Source organism: Lygodium microphyllum, chromosome 8, assembly GCF_053477565.2.
Source record: "Lygodium microphyllum isolate KBCC chromosome 8, Lygodium_microphyllum_v1.1.10, whole genome shotgun sequence".
Lineage (NCBI taxonomy): Eukaryota > Viridiplantae > Streptophyta > Polypodiopsida > Schizaeales > Lygodiaceae > Lygodium > Lygodium microphyllum.
Window position 1 is genome coordinate 54,527,741 of NC_141142.1, and position 18,780 is coordinate 54,546,520.

At 40.1% G+C, this 18,780-nt stretch overlaps 2 protein-coding genes across 3 annotated transcripts; one reads left to right on the plus strand and one right to left on the minus strand.

Annotated features, from left to right (window-relative positions):
- Nucleotides 1-2,071: 2,071 nt before the first annotated feature.
- Nucleotides 2,072-3,927, minus strand: LOC148032297 (small ribosomal subunit protein uS13z/uS13y/uS13x). The gene is made up of 4 exons (XM_087682940.1): nt 3,771-3,927; nt 3,034-3,194; nt 2,771-2,959; nt 2,072-2,314 (listed from the first exon to the last, which is right to left on the minus strand). Exons 1-4 carry the CDS (start codon nt 3,771-3,773, stop codon nt 2,209-2,211), a joined length of 459 nt encoding a protein of 152 aa, XP_087539066.1. The 5' UTR covers nt 3,774-3,927; the 3' UTR covers nt 2,072-2,208.
- A 10,472-nt stretch (nt 3,928-14,399) lies between these two features.
- On the plus strand, nt 14,400-16,340 carry LOC148032298 (small ribosomal subunit protein uS13z/uS13y/uS13x-like). Of its 2 annotated transcripts, XM_087682941.1 has the most exons (5): nt 14,400-14,587; nt 14,666-14,765; nt 15,213-15,373; nt 15,449-15,637; nt 16,033-16,340. In XM_087682941.1, the coding sequence occupies exons 2-5, from the start codon at nt 14,688-14,690 to the stop codon at nt 16,136-16,138; spliced, it is 534 nt and encodes a 177-aa protein (XP_087539067.1). In that variant the 5' UTR covers nt 14,400-14,587; nt 14,666-14,687; the 3' UTR covers nt 16,139-16,340. The 2 variants fall into 2 exon arrangements, with proteins under 2 accessions (XP_087539067.1, XP_087539068.1); XM_087682942.1 differs by lacking the exon at nt 14,666-14,765 and having other exon boundaries at nt 14,408-14,587.
- The last annotated feature ends 2,440 nt before the right edge of the window (nt 16,341-18,780 follow it).

The window sequence follows — 18,780 nt, forward strand, 5'->3', positions numbered from 1 at the left end:
GATCTCCACCAAAACATTGTTCATAACTCATCCCAACAACAATCTAGCACACTTTGTAGTTCTACGCTCAACCACATCTACTTGCATGGAAGGATGGCAAGAGATCATCTGATACTCAAAAGTGACATGTCAAAGTAACTTGCTTGACCATGGTAAGACAATGATGCCCACAATCCTCCCTCAACATTTAAGGCAATAATGCTATTGTGTACACTACTCATGCCTACAAATTTTCATACTAAACTTTTTGATTCATAGCAATACCATTTGCAGCAAAATTAGCAAGAAGCATTGACATCACAACTCACTCAACCACCCAAGCGTACTACAGCCTGTAGTTACACAAGTACATTTATGTGGTTATTTGCATTGCATCATATTCATGTCTTCATGTTTCAAGTATTTAGGGATTCCCACAAATAGTCCAAAGGCCATGGCAATGAACTTAACCTTTCTACACTCAATTACTATGGTGGTGAACTCAACCCTTCATTCATTCGCAAACACTATGGCAGCAAACTCAATCCCAACTCATCTTTAACATTCACGACAATCAAGTACCTCACTAGAGTAGCACCCACCATCACAAACACAAACACAAACATAAATCAAGCCATTATCTCCAAAATGCACAACAATCCTCTACATGGAAGCACAGGGAATCAAAGCCAATCTAGAGTTGTTCACCTAGACATGGAAATTGATAAGCACATTAATTCTGAGTTCTCAAAAACAGACCATGCAAGAATCACGATTGACAATTGTTTGTAGATTTATTATGGTACTACCAAATTCAAGTGGATCAATGGAATAGGATAGGGATGGCAAAGAGGTGAACGCCACAGGACCAGCAAGTCAATGATTGGATGAAGTTGTGAATTCACTTCATTAGGATTTAACATGCAGTGCTACTTTTCATGGGACACTATATTTTGGACCTTGCCATTCCCACTAGCATGCAAAGTTAGAACCTTGCCAATCCATAAGCAATGGTTGTAAATGTACGTTTTAAATAGTACTATGATAAACATAAAACAAAAGGATCAAACCACAATTACAATTGAAGACAAGAAGCATATATAAAGAATCAAACCACAATTACAATTGGAAACGAGCATTTATGTCTTATACTAATATTTGTGCTGCTTTACAATATGATATAAAGCATACGACAAAAATATCCAATACAATTACAAGTGTACTATTTTCTTGTTATATGATAATTATATACTCTAGATTGCTGTAGGTTTTGGACAATTCCTCATTACTGCCCACCAGTAAACATTTACCCAACACCTGTACACTGCTGTATGGGGTAGCAAATTTCTAAGTTGTCAGTCCAATTAAAAGTTTCATATTATTTTGCCAATTTCATAGGACGGGTGGGAGAGTCTTGGATGGGTGGAAGTTGCATCCTTTAACAGGTCTAATATCAGAACTCCAACATACCAAGTGATGAGTGACTATAGTGGCAAACTTTGATAACTTCAAACATGATAGACCTTTTCAAGTTCCAGGATCTAAGTGTGTATAGACCAACATACCAAGTGATGAGTGACTATAGTGGCAAACTTTGGTTACTTCAAACATGATAGACCTTTTCAAGTTCCAGGATCTAAGCGTGTATAGACTAGTAGTTTTGCTTACAAGTTCAAATTCTCCACAGATTACTTATGGTTTTCCACTTGATCCACATGCCAACATGACATCATGCTTGAAGAACAATCTTAAACAGAATTTTTGTAAGGCGTTTTCAGAAGAACAGTTATACTTCTAACTGCAACCAGAATGAGATTAGGTTTAAATGTAACAAACTGCATTTCACCACATTTCACGTTCACAGTACTGTAGCAGCTAAAATATGTACAAGGAAGAAGAGATGGATTAAGATGGAATATGAGTATCTAAACTCTTGCTAGCATCACAGTTGTTAGATGAAAACAGTCACATACCACAGCCAACTTCCAGGCCTACACTTAAGAGATCAAAACTCTTATTAGCACCACAGTTGTTAGACCAGAACAGTCACATATCACAGCCAACTTCCAGGCCTGCACTTAATCACCTATCATTAGAAAATGCTCAATTGATATTAAGTTGAGAATCAAAAAGGCCTACTACTGTAAACAAGACTCAGCAGATACAATATGGACCATCGAGGACAGAGGTCCTGGCCTAGCACCCACCCAACCAAAATCCTATTCGTATTTATCTCTTCTTGGAGACACCAACTGTTCTACCGCGTCTGCCAGTAGTCTTTGTGTGCTGACCACGCACCCTCAATCCCCAATAATGTCGCAGACCACGGTGATTCCTGCCGGACAACAACATTCAATTTAGCAGGCCAGACACTTTTGTGTTTGACTGGACAAGGTGCTTAAAGACTCACTCAACTAACAGACAAAGAGTTTCCGTGCACAAAATTTGCTGCATAACATTCTATTAATTATGTGCATGAACTGTCCTCCCTTCTGCCCCCCCCGCCTCCCCCCTCCCTTCCCCCCCTCCTGTGTGTGTGTACAAAATCAGTCCAAAAGTCAAGATACTATTACCTAAGTGCATGGACTCCCTCCTGTCCCCCCACACCGTGCTCAAAAATCCTTGTGCAATACAAGCGCACAGATGATAAAAATGGACACAGAAATCATGTCTTCCTATATCAATTCTCCAGACACTTTTAACATATGTTTGATTGGGCAAGGTTTGTATTTGACTTTATCAAAAAAAATTTAAAAAGCCTAGAAGCCCAGACAAGACTGCACAGAAATACCTAATTTTCTTTAGGCGCTCAAGATCATCTCTTAACTTCATGTCAAGTGCATTGGACACAACTTGAGAGTAGCGACCATCCTTGTAATCTTTCTTTCTATTCAAAAACCAGTCAGGAATCTTGAACTGCCTAGGGTTAGCGACGATAAACATAAGGTTCTCCAGTTCCCCAGCTGAGAGTTCACCAGCTCTGTAGATGAAAAGTAACGTCAGAAAACCTTTCTAAAACCTATCCTATGTAAAAATTGCAGCACGTTAAAGTACCTCTTGTTCATGTCAACATCAGCTTTCTTGCAGATAAGGTTAGCAAAACGTCGGCCAATACCCTTGATGGATGTCAAGGCAAACATAATCTTTTGGCGCCCGTCAACATTGGTGTTCAGAACACGGAGAATATGTTGGAACTCTTCATTCGCAACGAGCGACTGCAGATGAAAGGATCAAACAAAACATGAGCCTGTGCAAGGCCCCTCGTTATCTTAACATGAGTAGAACTCGAACATACAATTGCCAATATGGCCATTCTGAAGCATGTTACAGTCGAAAGGAAGCTGATCTCCAATCAAGAACCAACTAATGAAAATGTCTTAAGAAGGAATCTAAACCTATGCTGTCTTAATATTTCGAACTCCCCTGATACTTAAAAAGCACAAGCGCGAATCTCTAGTCACGCGGAACGATTGACGATCTCCAGTCAAGCGCAGTAAAACATAACCCAAGTTGATGCATATACTCGACATGGCCAGCAGGTTTGCTAATGGAACGTTACACGGGAACAGAAGAGACACTGAAGGTATTCTTTCGTTCTAAAGGATTTAATCCGACCACATTCTCAACCTCGGAAACATAGCATGAGTTCTTCTGCGACATAATCAGACCGTGCATTCTCCGTGACCAGTCCATTGCCAGAGGTCGCCGGAGCGTGATAGAAAAACACAGCGATCAAACTGAGAAAGGGGAAAGACACGCAGAAAACGGACACACAGAGAGGGAGATCCTACCATGTTGAGCCGCAGCTGCGAATGAGCACACCGAAGGACGGAGAGACCGCTGCGAGCTCTGGCGATGGAAGTTAACCGAAGTGTAGCAAAAAGACCCTCACATGTGTGTGAACCCTAAAGAAAAAGAACGCCTGAACCTTTCAAAGTAATCTTAGGGTTTTAGATCTACAAAATTAAAGACATAAACCAATAGATGCTCGGTCCTACTCCTTGCTCCAATATATGGGGATGGAATATTTTTGACAAAGAGGCTATCAAGGCTTGTTGGGCAAACACTATCACGAGTAAGAGAGACAACTCAGACAAGGGAAGGGCATGGCCACAACAAAGGAAGCTAACTTAGAAGGCTAGCAAACCATCAAAAGTAGGAAGGACAAGCAAGGGTTCAATAAGCAAACCATGGTGCTGGAAAGCACATCTATAAATTCTCCTCAAATCAAGAATTTATGGACAAAGTTGTGAAACCCTGTTTATGCTACCACATTTGCACAACTCCATCGAGTCCCGTTACAGCACTTGGATACAGAATTTCTAGGCTAAGATGCTAAGATTCAAGCAACATCAAATGGGATCTTCAATGTACACATGTACATAAGCAATCTGACGTGGTTTACTACACAGTTTAACACTTGGACCCAAGACAAGAATAAAGGGGAAAATAGTGGTTCAAGGAGCATTTCCAAATGGAGTATGGTGATAAAGGCTTTGATAGCCAAGTACGCACAAATAATTGCACTAGTGATGGAGAGGACCATGAATCAAATTAAATTAGCTACCATAAATTCCAAAGGGCTCAATGGAGAGATAGAAAGGGTTTTTGTTTTGGCAATGGTTGTATAAACACAATTTGGCACTACACTCGTGCAAGAGCATAAGTTATACAAATGGAGCAGCTTGGATTTCCAATACAAATAACAAATTTGTTGTCTTAGTGGAATGAAGGATTGCAACTCAGGGTGTCTTACTATCATCAAGGCTATGAGGGATCATGCTTGCCTATTCAAGTCCAAGCAAGGAAGTATAATGAGAGTACAAGCACTCTTTCAATTAGATGGGGAAATTATAGAATCAATATCACTAATATCTACAAACTTAATGACAAAAGATTAATGACAGAATACCACTTGGGAAGGGCCTTATTGGTGCTAATTTTAACATGGTGCTTGATTCTTCATATGCCTCATCATCATCATCAATATGGTCAATTGATGGGCTCAATGGTTGGACACAAGCTACAAACAACTTGGGTCTTATGGATATGGTGCAAATCCTCTAAAAGACATGCCCTCCATTTACTTACAACTCTCTTAGCCATAGAGACTACTAGGCCCACCTAGAGAGATGGAAATGCAATGATCAAGGTGATTGGCTACCTAGAATAGTTTCTCTTGAAGTGAACCCCAATTTCCTTCTCTTAGACCACCTTTTGGTGGTGTATCAACAAAAATCAATGGACATTCAAAGATTGCAAGGCATGCAGAAGCCTCTAATAGTGAATCCAAGGCATTACTTGAAAACCTCCTTCCATTTGGTGTTGTGGAGAAGCTAAAAAGTAGATATTGCTTCTCATCATACTAATCCATGGAATACTTCTCTAACACTCTATAGCACCTCATAACTCAAATAGGAACATGGCTTTGTGAAAATGAGCACAAGGAGCAACATTAGGCTACCATGATTATTTTTTAGATTTCTTTGATTGCCATGTACAGGCTACTCTGTTGAGGAGTCCAATAATCTAAGAACCACACGTTTTATTTGTAAAGCAGCAATTTCCACAAAGGCAAAATATTTTAGTTTCATATTTAAGAAAAAACTTGCGGCTGATATCAGCTACATGCCCCTTGCATCCATCAAAGAGCTATGCCAAAAGAAGTAAAGAAAGCATGATATCCTTGCAACTAGAGAATGGCAATTGGATCACTAATTGATTAGGAGTGGAGTTGGAATGCAAGTTTTCTTCTCAAACTTATACATTTACGTAAAGATGGATGGGAATAGTGGAGCTATATAAGACATCTTGAGTCAATTGCAACAATTATCTCAACAAGAAGATAACAATAATCTAACAAAAGCCTTCTCACCTACCACTAAGCTTGAGCAAGCACTAGGGAGGCTAGGTTGCAAGAAATCAATGCACTTTGATGGAACCTCTGTGGAATTTTATCAAGCATCATTGGCACTTGATTGGCTCTTGTGTTACTACATTGGTCAATACTTACTAGGAAAAAGGGTCCCTTCCCCCTCTATGGACAAAGCATAATCCTCCTAATCCCAAAAGAGTTTCAATGTACCAATTAACTCATTGGAGACCAGCCTCCTTGACAAGTATCACATACAAAATCTTCTCGAAAGCTATGGCAATCAAACTTAGCCTTGTGGTGAGGAAGTATGTTAACAACAATCAATATCGGTTCTCAATGACAATAATCTTTTCAACAATATTCTCAATGTAATGATGGCATCTAAATGGCTACAGTGATGAATCAAAAAATGGTATTCCTTCAATTAGACATTGAGAAAGCATTTGATAGAGTCAAATAGGCCTACATAAGGGAAACCATGATCACGATGGGATTTGAGGTTAAGATGGTCGATTTGCCTTTCATCCTAGAGCAAAAGGCAATAAATATTTTAAATCTCTTAATGGCACACTCCTTAAGCCCATTGACATCAATAGAGGGGCTAGAAAAGGATGTCCCCTTAACCCAGTCCTATTTACAATCTCTATGCATCCTCTATTTTGCATGTAGGAAGGGACTGCTAACCCAAGGGATCTGATTGGAATTCAATATAGAGAGGGAGGCAATTGATTGGACAAGGGTTTATCGATGACTTCTTGTTGAGTCTGAAAGCAAGAAAGGAGAATCTAGTCGCTTGAGATCTATGGAGTGGCAATAGGTTTCACTAACAACTATAGTAAACCAAGATGATCACTAGTGCCACAAAAGAAGATCTAGAATGCCTTAATTACAAAGGGAAAATAACTAAAAGAGGAACAAATGTATATATATCTTAGCTTTCCTTTAGGAGTTGATATTTGCTAAGGTAGCAAGTCCCAATGGATTATGAATAAGCTAAGAGCGAAGACAAAAAAATGAAATAGAGCTTGTTAGCCCCTACACATCATTTGAACAAGTGGCTATCATGGCATACATCAAACTGCCCACCATTGCTGATGCATAAGGGATCCTGGCCATCTCGACTTTCTCCTCATTTGGCTAGGGACAATTTACTTGACTAACCTTCACATGGGAAGGTAAGGGACAGCCAATAGGCTTAATATCCTGTATATGGAAGTGCTCAAGGACCTTCTATATGTTGTCCTTCTATGACAAGTAAAGGACCCCCTTAGAGTGATCGCACGTGACACACATGCCAAGAATATGTGAGGCATGTCCCATACCCTTCATCTCAAAGCTCATCTTCAGCTGACTTTCCAAGGCATTAGGCTCATCACGAGATCTCCTAACAATCAACATATCATCCACATAAAGTGCCACAATAATAAGACTGCCATCACGAGCCTTCTTTGTGTAGCCTAAGACACGAATCCATATCACTACATGTATATTCGTGTGAATGCATGAAAGCACCAAACTTGTGATACCATTCCCTAGGTGCTTACTTAAGGCCATAAAGGCTATTTCTAAACTTGCACAGTAGGTCTTCCATGTCCTTTTTCTCAAAGCCCTTGGGCTACTGCATATAGTCCCATCACATAGGTCTCTATTTAAGAAAGTAATATTTACATCTATTTGATAAAAGGTCCAAATCTAATTGCGCAACGAAAGTCAATATACTAAGTGCACGATAGTCACCTTGACCACAGAAGAGAGGACCTCATCAAAGTCGACACCATGCTCTTGCTTAAACCCTTTGCAATCAATCTAGCCTTATATGTTGACTTGGGGTGTCCAAGGATACTCTTCAACTTGTACACCCACTTGTATAGCAAAGCATGCTTTCCATTAAGCAAAGGAACCAAATCACATGGACCTTTCCCAAAATTGACTATCACCTTGACACATGGACTCATCATAGATAAGAGCCTCATCAGTATCTATCACCATAACATAGTCCATGGAGGGCACAAATCAATCAGGTTGTTATCTATCTCTGGTAGACCGTTGCAAAATAGGTTGTGGGGCATGTACATCTTGTCATACGTCATGATCATGGGCTACAATAACATCAGTTGTAGGTTATCTAATTGGATGTACAGTAATAAGAGGCTCCTCCTAAAATATCACTCGGCATACCTCAACTACCTGCAAAGGTTGCTTATGTATCTTCTCCTCATGGAAAACAACATCATGGCTACGGATGACCTTCCTAGCTTGCAGATCCCATAGGTGATAGCCCATCTCACTTGCATCTCTATAACCAATAAATATGCATTTCATTGATTTAGGATCCAACTTATTGTGTTTATCCTTGGGAACATGGCAAAAAGTCTCACATACAAACACATGCAAATTAGCATATGAAAGAGGTTTTACTGACCATATCTCCTCTACAACTTGACAACCAATAGCAGTGCATAGGAATCTCTTTATCAAGTATATGGTAGTAGTAATTGTCTCAGTCTAAAAATGCTACGATGACCCTACTTGGCTAAGCATACTATAGACTCTCTCCTAAATTGTTGTATTTATGCACTCTACAACACCATTATGGGGTGGGGTGTAAGGGGTGGTCAACTCACACTCAATACGTGGCAAAACACATATTCACCCCCATTATTTTGACCTTAGGCATTTGAGTCGATACCTAGACTAGTTCTCGACAAGAGTAAGCCAATGTTGAAAGGTAGCTAATAGATCCAATTTTTGCTAGTTCTCGACAAGAGTAAGCCAATGTTGAAAGGTAGATAATAGATCCAATTTTCGATACCTAGACTAGTTCTCGACAAGAGTAAGCCAATGTTGAAAGGTAGCTAATAGATCCAAATTTTGCTTTATAGGATATGCCCAAACCTTCTACGAATAATCATCAATGAAAGTCACAACGTAGTTTGTGCCACCTAGTGATTGACAAGGCATGGGACCACATACATAAGAATGAACAAGAGCTAGAGACTCACCCATGCACGTAATGCTAGACTTCTTATGAGAACTGCATGTTTACCTGCCATAAAGACAATGATCACATGAATCAAAACATTTGTAGTCAAGGAAAGGAAGATACTATAAACGAGAAAGCATTTCATTCCTTTCAAGGACATGTGTCCAAGGTGATGATGCCATAAAGATGCATGTGGTATATCAACCACATCGAAAACATGGTCAATAGATCCAGATACAAGCAAGGGATAGAGGTTGCTAGCCTTGGCACCTCAAGAAAAGACAAGATTCCCATGGGTAATCTTCCAGCGAAATCACCAAAAGATACATGGTACCCTACATCATCCAACTGTTTAATAGAGAGTAGGCTTTTGGTCAAAGTTGGAATATGGCATACATCATGCAAAAACAAAAGTGTTGCCTCAAGCAAACTGCAGTCTAACATCACCAATGCCAATAATATCCAATGCCAAGTCATTTTCTAGTCTCACAGAACCTGTCATGTTGCAATAGGTAGCATCGATGTCTAAAACATACATAATCAAATCAACCCACAAGTGGAGATAACTCTACCTAATCATATACAAGAGAGCATTTATAGGAACTAAGAGTCCCATTGTCCCAAAGAACCAAGCTTTGTCAAGTTAGTACAAGCATCACCCATTAGAAGTGAATCTGGAATGCAAAGGGGGCAAGCAAAGCTCAAGACATATACATCAAAGCATCTAAGAAGCCTAAGTGTATCACAAATATATATCTGAGAAGTCCAATGAAGTTTTAATACTTGTAACTGAGTAAGTAGAAAAGTTCAAAGCAACTAAACAAAGCCTAAGTACATCAAATGTAGCTTAGATCCAAGTGCCAAAGCATGTCATAACCATATCTAGGTTGGTATATCAATGCTAGACATTACCATAGACATATAGAATACTCAAAATACCATGTAGGCACAATAGGCATTCAAAGTCTTAAACAATCCAAATATGATTCTAAAATCATAACCATACCATCTAGGCGCCAAAATAACATCCCCGAAGTATCAAACATGCATTATAGAATTTATTGTTTGCTGTCCAAACTAGAATTATTCTATTCTATGTGACATAGAGAATAAGAAATTGCATAGAATCAACTTTATGAGTGCTCAAAATTTGTAGCTCTCATTGCACTTTTCATTTGTAGCTGTAGAATGCTTGAATCCAAACCCATATGCAAAAGTTATGGCCAAAACTCTACAATAATGTCAAATTGCATTGATTGTTGTTATAAGATCTGAGATACACGCTCAACCTTCTTATATACTTAAAAGATATATGGTGAATATTATGTTGGCATAAAGAGAGAACACATGAGAGAAAAGAAAGATGTAGAGAGAGATAGAGAGATTGACAACACACTAGGGATTGGAAGATGGGCCAGACCCCCCCCCCCCTTGTGGAGTTATATGATTGACATGGAGCAAGCTCCTCTGTTACACATGAACCAACTCTTAGCTTGTAGATCTTGGGAACAAGATCACACTTCCCTGCACGGTATGCAACTGGCTAACACTTGCACAACTTGGAAGTTGGCACCTTTTGATCCTTCTCGAGTCTCTCCTTCTCTCCTACACAATATGCGTAGGGCTCTCCTCTTGGAGCTTGATTTTAGCAAAGCTTCCGCAACACTTGCACCTTCTCTCCTACACAATATATGTAGGGATCTCCTCTTGGAGCTTGATTTTAGCAAAGCTTCTGCAACACTTGCACCTTCTCTTCTCCTCTTGGAACTTGATTTTAGTAGAGCTTCCGCAGCACTTACTCATTCTCTTCTCCTCTTGGATGCATGCAAAGTGATGCTTTCTTCACCTTCTCCACGCCCAAGGAGAGCCTCCCTTTTTATAGGCTCCAAGAGCTTCTTTTCTTGGAGAGAGACTTAAGTGCCAAGATTGGAAAGGTTCATCTTAGTGCAAGATGTGGTTGTTCCAGGACCTACTATGTAGTACCAATTTTGAAATATCTCTCTATGCGTTGCTCGGATGGAAAAACGTCCAACACAGAAGTTGTAGATCTCGCCATTTTTGATAACGCTAGGGGGCCATTTTTAGATATTGGATTTCTATTGCAAGATATTTTTAAAATGGATTCACCATGTCTATTTTAAAAAAAGCAGCTTTTTAGACTCTACTCTTAACTTATGGTCCATGCAACCACCTTGAGCCATAGATAAGGAGAGTTCATTAGATTACCTTGGACCTCAATCTTAAGATTGACTTCCCACAAAGGCTTGTGTCATCTTAGACTTAGAAAGAGAAAATCACTTCTCTCCTCACTTCCAGAGGATCACGTCTCTCATCTTTCTTAGTGAGAGAATTATTTCTCTCATATTTCTTAGTGAAAGAATTACTTCTCTCCTTAATTCATTAAGAGAGAAAATACTTTAAACCTTGACTTGCAAGGGAGAGGATGACCCCAAATGAATGCAATGCTCATTACACACAGGTAAACGTTCCCAGGCATCCCCATATGCACACATAAATACATATATATAATGCTAAATTTGCACTTCCTCTTCTTAGAACTCAATCCATCTTCATTTATGTGTAACTCCTTGGTTCTTATGTACACTCTTACACTTGGCAGACACTTCCTTCCCCCTTCATAACTTGTACTGCCTGTACCAGATATCCCCGTCATAGTGCTTTGATCACCCGTTTAAGTGATGCACTAGGAATACTGGTCTCATGGCCATGCTAGATCATCATCAACATTTAAAGAAAAGTGGGTCATTAATTTATTGACATCAATTTACTAAATAAAGAATGCATAATAAGCAATCAATTTAGTAACAATTGTTCATGACTTCTACAACATGCAATGTATCCACTCAAAATGGATAGAATAGCTACTCCTTATCTCAATAAGCACTCAATAAGGCTCAACTAAGCCCTGGAAAGCTTCTCAACAAGCTGAGAGCAAATTGGAACAAGCCAAAAGAAGAAAAGACTCAATGTATACCTCGAGAGAAACAATAGCTGCCATGAAACCTTGAGTTGGAGCTTTGAATCTAGGCTAAACTAAAGGATTGGCTATTGAAAGATATAGCCCGAGTAAAAGCACACAAGCAGAAGTGAAAGCTATGGCAGATGGAGCAAGAGAGAGACATCATATGTGAAAACTCCAACGATCACAATGTGTGACCGACCTTCCCTTATTCAATAGCCATTGAAAGAATAAAGAATAAAATGACAGAGATGGGTGCCTACCACGTGTAGTATATGTCTGTGTGGTCGAGGTGTGTGAAGTAAATACAGGGTGGTGTAGGTTGATGCGCTTTATCCTCAATACCATGCTCTTGGTCAAGTTTTGAGGTATTGTAGAGTGTTAGAGAAGTATTCCATGGATCAGTATGATGAGAAGCAATATGTACTTTTTAGCTTCTCCGCGACACTAAATGGAAGGAGACTTACAAGCAATGCCTTGGATTCACAACTAGGGGCTTATGCATGTGTTGCCATCTTTGAATGTCCATTGATTTTAGTTGAGATATCACCAGAAGTTGGTGTAAGAGAGGAAAATTGGGGTTCACTTCAAGAGAAACAATTGTAGGTAGCCAATCATCGCGACCATTGCAATTCCGTCTGTTTAGGTGGGCCTAGTAGTCTTTATGGCTAAGAGAGTTGCAAGTAAATGGAGGGCTTGTCTTTTAGAGGATTTGCACCATATCCATAAGATCCAAGTTGTTTATAGCTTTTGTCAAACCATCGAGCCCGTTGATTGAGCATATTGATATTGATGATGATGATGATGAGGCATATGAAGAATGAAGTACCATGCTAAAATTAGCACCAATAAGGCCCTTCCTAGGTGGTATTTCATGTAGGGTCACCTTGGTTTTACCTTAATATTTTGTTAGTAAGTTTGTAGATGTTAATGATATTGATTCTTTTCCCATCTAATAGAAAGAGTGATTATACTTCCTTACTTAGACTTGAATAGGCAAGCACGATTCCTTGTAGCCTTGACGATAGTAAGACACCCCGAGTTGCAATCCTTTATCCCACTAAGAAAGCAAATTTGTTATTTATGTTGGAAATCCAAAGCGCTCCATTTGTGTAACTTATGCTCTTGCACGAGTGCAATATCAAATTGTGTTTAGACAACCATTGCCCAAAACAAAAGCCCTTTCTACCTCTCCATTGAGCCCTTTGGAATTTATGGTAGCTAATTTAATTTGATTCATGGTCCTCTCTATCACTAGCAATTATTTGTGTGTACTTGGCTATCAAAGCCTTTATCACCATACTCGATTTGGAAATGCTCCTTGAACCACTATTTTGCCCTTTATTATTGTCTTAGGTTCTAGCGTTAAACTATGCAGTAAACCATGTTTGATTGCCTCTATACATGTGCTCGTTGAAGATCCCATTCGATGTTGCTTGAATCTTACAATCTTAGCCTGGAAACTCTGTGTAGAGGTGAGCACAAGCTCAACCACCAAGACCCACAGACCACTTATTGTTCAAGCGTTCTAAGTCGAGCACTAATAGCTACCTCTCACATAGTCGATGCACCATCTCTCTCTACGAGTGTAGTGAGCTTACCTCCATGCCCGCCGATCGAGTTGCCTCCTCTCCCGAGCACTCCGGTAGCTCCATGATCCAAGTGCAAGCCTCAAGCAAGCTCTATCCTCAAGCTACACGCTCCAAGCTCCATTGTCGTGAGTAAGACAAGAGAAGAGAAGAAGAGAGGAGAAGATGGAGAGCTTCTCCACCATGGTCCCTCACCCTCACACGCTCACTCCCTCACACTCTCACACTCCCTCTCTCAAGCAGCACAAGCTTAAGCAAGTAAGAAGAAGAAGAAGAAGAAGAGAACTACTTTTGGCTACACACAAGAATGAGCTTTTCATTCACTTTTTAACTTTATATACAAAACCCTAAATCCCTTTTGGGCAGTCATCCCCTTATCCCCTTTTTTACATGGCCGACCGTGGCCTAGGCCCTTTTTCCCATTGTCCTCCTATCTTCCTAGCTTCCTTTCCACCGTCCATCTGCCTTTACAATTTTCACTCGGCGCTCTTAAAATAAATCTTGGTGCGCCTTGCACTCTTTTACAAAAGTATTGACTTTCTCCTTCATCTGGGACTATTTTGCACTTCTTGTGTTTCTAGATTCTTCTTTGACGTGCCTTCATCTTCCATTTCACTTTTGTCTTAGCCTTGTCTTCTTCTTTAGATTTTTTGTATTTTCCACCTTGCTTGTTTGAGGGTTAACACTCTGTATCCAACTGCTCTAATGGGATTCGATTGAGTTGTGCAAATGTGGTAGCATGAATGCGGTTTCACTTTGTCCATAAATTCTTAATTTGAGGAGAATTTATAGATGTGCTTTCTAGTACCATGGTTTGCTTATTGAACCCTTGCTTATCCTTCCTACTTTTGATGGATTGCTAGCCTTAGAAGTTAGCTTCCTTTGTCGTGGCCATGTCCTTCCCTTGTGAGGGTTGTCTCTATTATTCTTGATAGAGTATGGCCAATAAGCATTGGTAGGAGCCTCTTTGTCAAAAAATTTCCATCCGTCGTGTTTGTAGATCTAAAGTCTTACGATCACTTTGAAACGACCAGCACAAGCTGGTGTTTTTTTTCTTTAGGGTTCACACGCATGTGAGCACTGAGGGTCCTACTGCTCCAATTCGGCTCACTCCCATCGCCAGGGCTCGCAGCGGTCTCTCCGTCCTTCCGTGTGCTCATTCGCAGCTGCGGTTGAACATGGTAGGATCTCCCTCTCTCTGTGTCTGTTTTCTTCGCGTGTCTTTCCCTTTTCTCAGCTTGATCGCCGTGTTTTTCTAGCACGCTTTGGCGACCTCTGGCAATGGACTGGTCACGGAGAACGCACGGTCTGATTATGTCGCAGAAGGACTCATGCTATGTTTCCGAGCTTGAAAATGTGGTCGGATTAAATCCTTTAGAACGAAAGTATACCTTCAGTATCTCTTCTGTTCCCTTGTAACGTTCCATTAGCAAACCTGCCGACCATGTCGAGTATATGCATATACTGCTACTTGGGTTACGTTTTATTGCGCTTGACTGGAGATCAGATATTATCTGCGTGGTCAATTTCACACGGTTCAGCTATAAAGATTGAATATAGATCGCTTGGATGTTCAATCGTTCTGCATGACCGGGGAGTTCAGAATATAAAGACAGCATAGGTTAAGATTCCTTATTGAGACATTTTCATTAGTTGGTTCTTGATTGGAGATCAGCTTTCATTCCTTTCGACTGTAACTTGTTTCAGAATGGTCATATTGGCAATTGTATGTGAGAGTTCTACTTCTTTTAAGATAATGAGGCGCCTCGCACAGGCTCATGTTTTGTTTGATCCTTTTATCTGCAGTCGCTCGTTGCGAATGAAGAGTTCCAACATATTCTCCGTGTTCTGAACACCAATGTTGATGGGCGCCAAAATATCATGTTTGCCTTGACATCCATCAAGGGTATTGGCCGACGTTTTGCTAACCTTATCTGCAAGAAAGCTGATGTGGACATGAACAAGAGGTACTTTAGCGTGCTGCAATCTTTACATAGGATAGGTTTTAGAAAGGTTTTCTGACGTTACTTGTTTACCTACAGAGCTGGCGAACTCTCAGCTGCGGAACTGGAGAACCTGATGTTTATTGTTGCTAACCCTAGGCAGTTCAAGATCCCTGACTGGTTTTTGAATAGAAAGAAAGATTACAAGGATGGTCGCTACTCTCAAGTTGTATCCAATGCACTTGACATGAAGTTAAGGGATGATCTTGAGCGCCTTAAGAAAATCAGGTATTTCTGTGCATTCTTGTCTGGGCTTCTAGACTTTTTTTTAAAATTTTGATAAAGTCAAATACAAACCTTGCTCGATCGAACACATGTTAAAAGTGTCTGGAGAAAGATTAGAAAACATGATTTCTGTGTCCATTTTTATCATATATGTGCTTGTATTGCGCAAGGATTTTTGAGGCTGTAGTATCTAGACTTTTGGGCTGATTTCACACACACACACACACACACACACACACACACACACAGGATGTGGGGGAGGAGGGAGGACAGTTCATGCACATAATTAATAGAATGTTTATGCAACAAATTTTGGTCAGTCTTTAAGCACCTTGTCCAGGTAAACACACTTTATTGCATGTATCTGGCCTGCTAAATTGAATGATGTTGTCCTGCAGGAATCACCGTGGTCTGCGCCACTACTGGGGATTGAGGGTGCGCGGTCAACACACAAAGACTACTGGCAGACGTGGTAGAACAGTTGGCGTCTCCAAGAAGAGATAAATACAAATAGGAGTTTGTTTGGTTGGGTGCTAGGCCAGGATCCCTGTCCTTGATGGTCCATATTGGATCTGCAGAGTCTTGTTTCCAGTAGTAGGCCTTTTTGATTGTCAACTTAATATTAATTGAGCGTTTTCTAATTGTATTTTGCAAAGCACTTTTGTTGCTGCATATCAAGGATGCCACATCTGTTCAAGTTTTATTCTATCCTATGTCCTATGTCTATCTAGAATATTGGCAGCTTCAGTATAATGTTGTAAGTCTCTGAAAGGTGCACTTGTTGATTTAACTGGTTTAAGTGAGATTGTTCAGGCTGCTTGGCTGACATTTTGATAGAGGTGATTGGCTGTGGTATGTGACTGTTCTGGTCTAACAACTGTGATGCAAATAAGAGTTTTGATCTTTTAAATGTAGGCCTGGAAGTTGGCTGTGGTATGTGACTGTTCTTATCTAACAACTGCGTTGCAAGTAAGAGTTTGGATACTTGTATTCCATCTTGATCCCGGCTCTTCTTCCTTTTACTTATTGTAGCTGTTACAGTAGTGTGACTGTGAAAAGGAGTGAAATGCAGTTTGGTACATCTAAGCCTATTCTCATTCTGGTTACAGTTAGAAGTATAACCGTGCTTCTGAAAGTGCCTTACAAAAATTCCTATCTGTTTAAGATTGTTCCTTCAAGCATGATGTCATGTTGCCCTATGGATCAAGTTGTGGAGAATTGAACTCATAAGCAAGACTACTAGCCTATACACTTCGATCCTGGAAACTTGAAAAGGTCTAGCAAGTGTGAAGTTATAAAAGTTTGCCACTACAGCCGTTTCTTGTAGTCCACTCATCACTTGGTGTGTTGAAGTTCTGATATTAGCCCTGTTAAAGGAGGAAACTTCCACAACTTCATCCAATCACTGACATGTGCTGGTCCTGTGGTGTTCACCCCCCACCATTCACATCCTATTCTCCACTGACCAGATGGCTTGTGGTGGTGGGTGCTCTTATAGTGAGGTATTTGATTATCATGAATATGAAAGGTGAGAATCTGGGACTCAGTTTGCTAACATAGTGTTTGCGAATGAATGGAGAAAGGCAGAGTTTGCCACCATAGTGTTTGCGATGGTTGCTAAGTTTGCCACCATAGTGTTTGTGATGGAGGCATCAGGACCTTGGGGTTGCATTTTAGTTTCAACGTAAATGAATGGAGAAGGGCTAAGTTCACTGCCATGGTGTGTGAACCATCTGTGGGAATCCCTAAATCTCCCAACATGGAGACACCAATATGATGCAATGCAAATAGCCATTATATGCATTTGTGCAACTGCAGGCTGTAGTACTTTGGGGTGGTTGAGTGAGTTGTGATGTCAATGCTCCTTGCTCATTTTTGTTGTGAATGATAATGCTATGAATCGGTTAGTATGAAAATTTGTAGGTATTTGTAGTGTACATTGTAGCATTGTTGCCTTAAATGTTGGAGGGTTGTGGGCATCATTGTCTCATAGTGGTCATGCAAGGTACTTTGGTGGCTTGTCAAGTGTGAGTATCAAGCGATCTCTTGCTATCATTCCTAGTAAGTAGGTGTGGTGGTTGAGTGTAGAGCTACAAAGTTTGTTAGATTGTTGGGACAAGTTATGAACAATGTTCTAGTGGAGATTCAAGATTATAATACAAATATGAATGAGACCATGATCTCGAGTAAAGGTGATAGCCATCGCTCCTATTGGAGGGTAGTGCATGAGGTAGAGTTAGTCTAGGTAATAACTCATATAGGTTGGGCTAAATAAAGAGCCAAAAAGTCACATGGGGGAGGTGCCCTCATTGTTTATAAGAGATGCGATGACAATTTGAAAAGGTGATAATGTTTTTGAGCTTCGAGTAAATATGTTCACAAGGTAGTTATGTTAGATTAGAGCATGAAGATGCACCTTGTTAGCTTGGAAGATATTGAACTAGGATCTTATAATCTTTGTGATTTAGCACAGAGCTAGAGGGGGATTGTGTGCCCATTACATAGTTGTCATATTAGTGACAGGAGAAGTGAATAGTTTAAATGGGCATACATATTTTGGGTTTGCAAGTTGCTTTTAAGGTGGTCTTTAGGTGCCGTTATTTCAAATGATTTGTTGTAAATTAGCTATGAAGGAAGAAGGGGATGTAAAAATTACATCGCACAATAGACAAACTATGAGCAAAGGGTAAAGAATACACATCAAATATGAGAACAAAAACTCCTTTAATTCCAAACAAATTGATGTAAAGATACCCTTGTCCAACTATGTGTTTCCATTGTGAAAGTTGAGATGACGATGTGGATAGATGATAGGTGAAGAGATAAGGCTGGTTGGAAGAACTTTGATTAAATGAGAGAGATTGATAATAGCTTTGGAGGGGTTTTTCTTTTATAGCCTAAGAAGGTAGTTTGGTTGGCTTGTCCCGACTATATTATGAACACTCCTTGGTCGGTTAAGGAATATTCCTTTTATTATCAATCGGGGGTGCTACCCTCAAACCCTTGTTAGGGAGTGGTTGGTCCACTTAAGACCCCCCCCTCTAGCTAAGATGTACTTTTGGAACCTCCAAATCCCAAAATAGGGATCCTTGATAACTCCCACACTTAGCAACCTGATTCGTTATGTCTCATTGCTACCAATATAA

Coding starts and splice junctions, on each gene's coding strand:
- LOC148032297 (XM_087682940.1), bottom strand. Junction 2,960..3,033: donor GATGTTGACATGAACAAGAG/GTACTTTAACGT, acceptor TTTCATCTACAG/AGCTGGTGAACTCTCAGCTG. Junction 2,315..2,770: donor GAGCGCCTAAAGAAAATTAG/GTATTTCTGTGC, acceptor GTTGTCCGGCAG/GAATCACCGTGGTCTGCGAC.
- LOC148032298 (XM_087682941.1), top strand. CDS start 14,688: ATGGACTGGTCACGGAGAACGCACGGTCTGATTATGTCGCAGAAGGAC. Junction 14,766..15,212: donor TTTCCGAGCTTGAAAATGTG/GTCGGATTAAAT, acceptor TTTTATCTGCAG/TCGCTCGTTGCGAATGAAGA. Junction 15,638..16,032: donor GAGCGCCTTAAGAAAATCAG/GTATTTCTGTGC, acceptor GTTGTCCTGCAG/GAATCACCGTGGTCTGCGCC.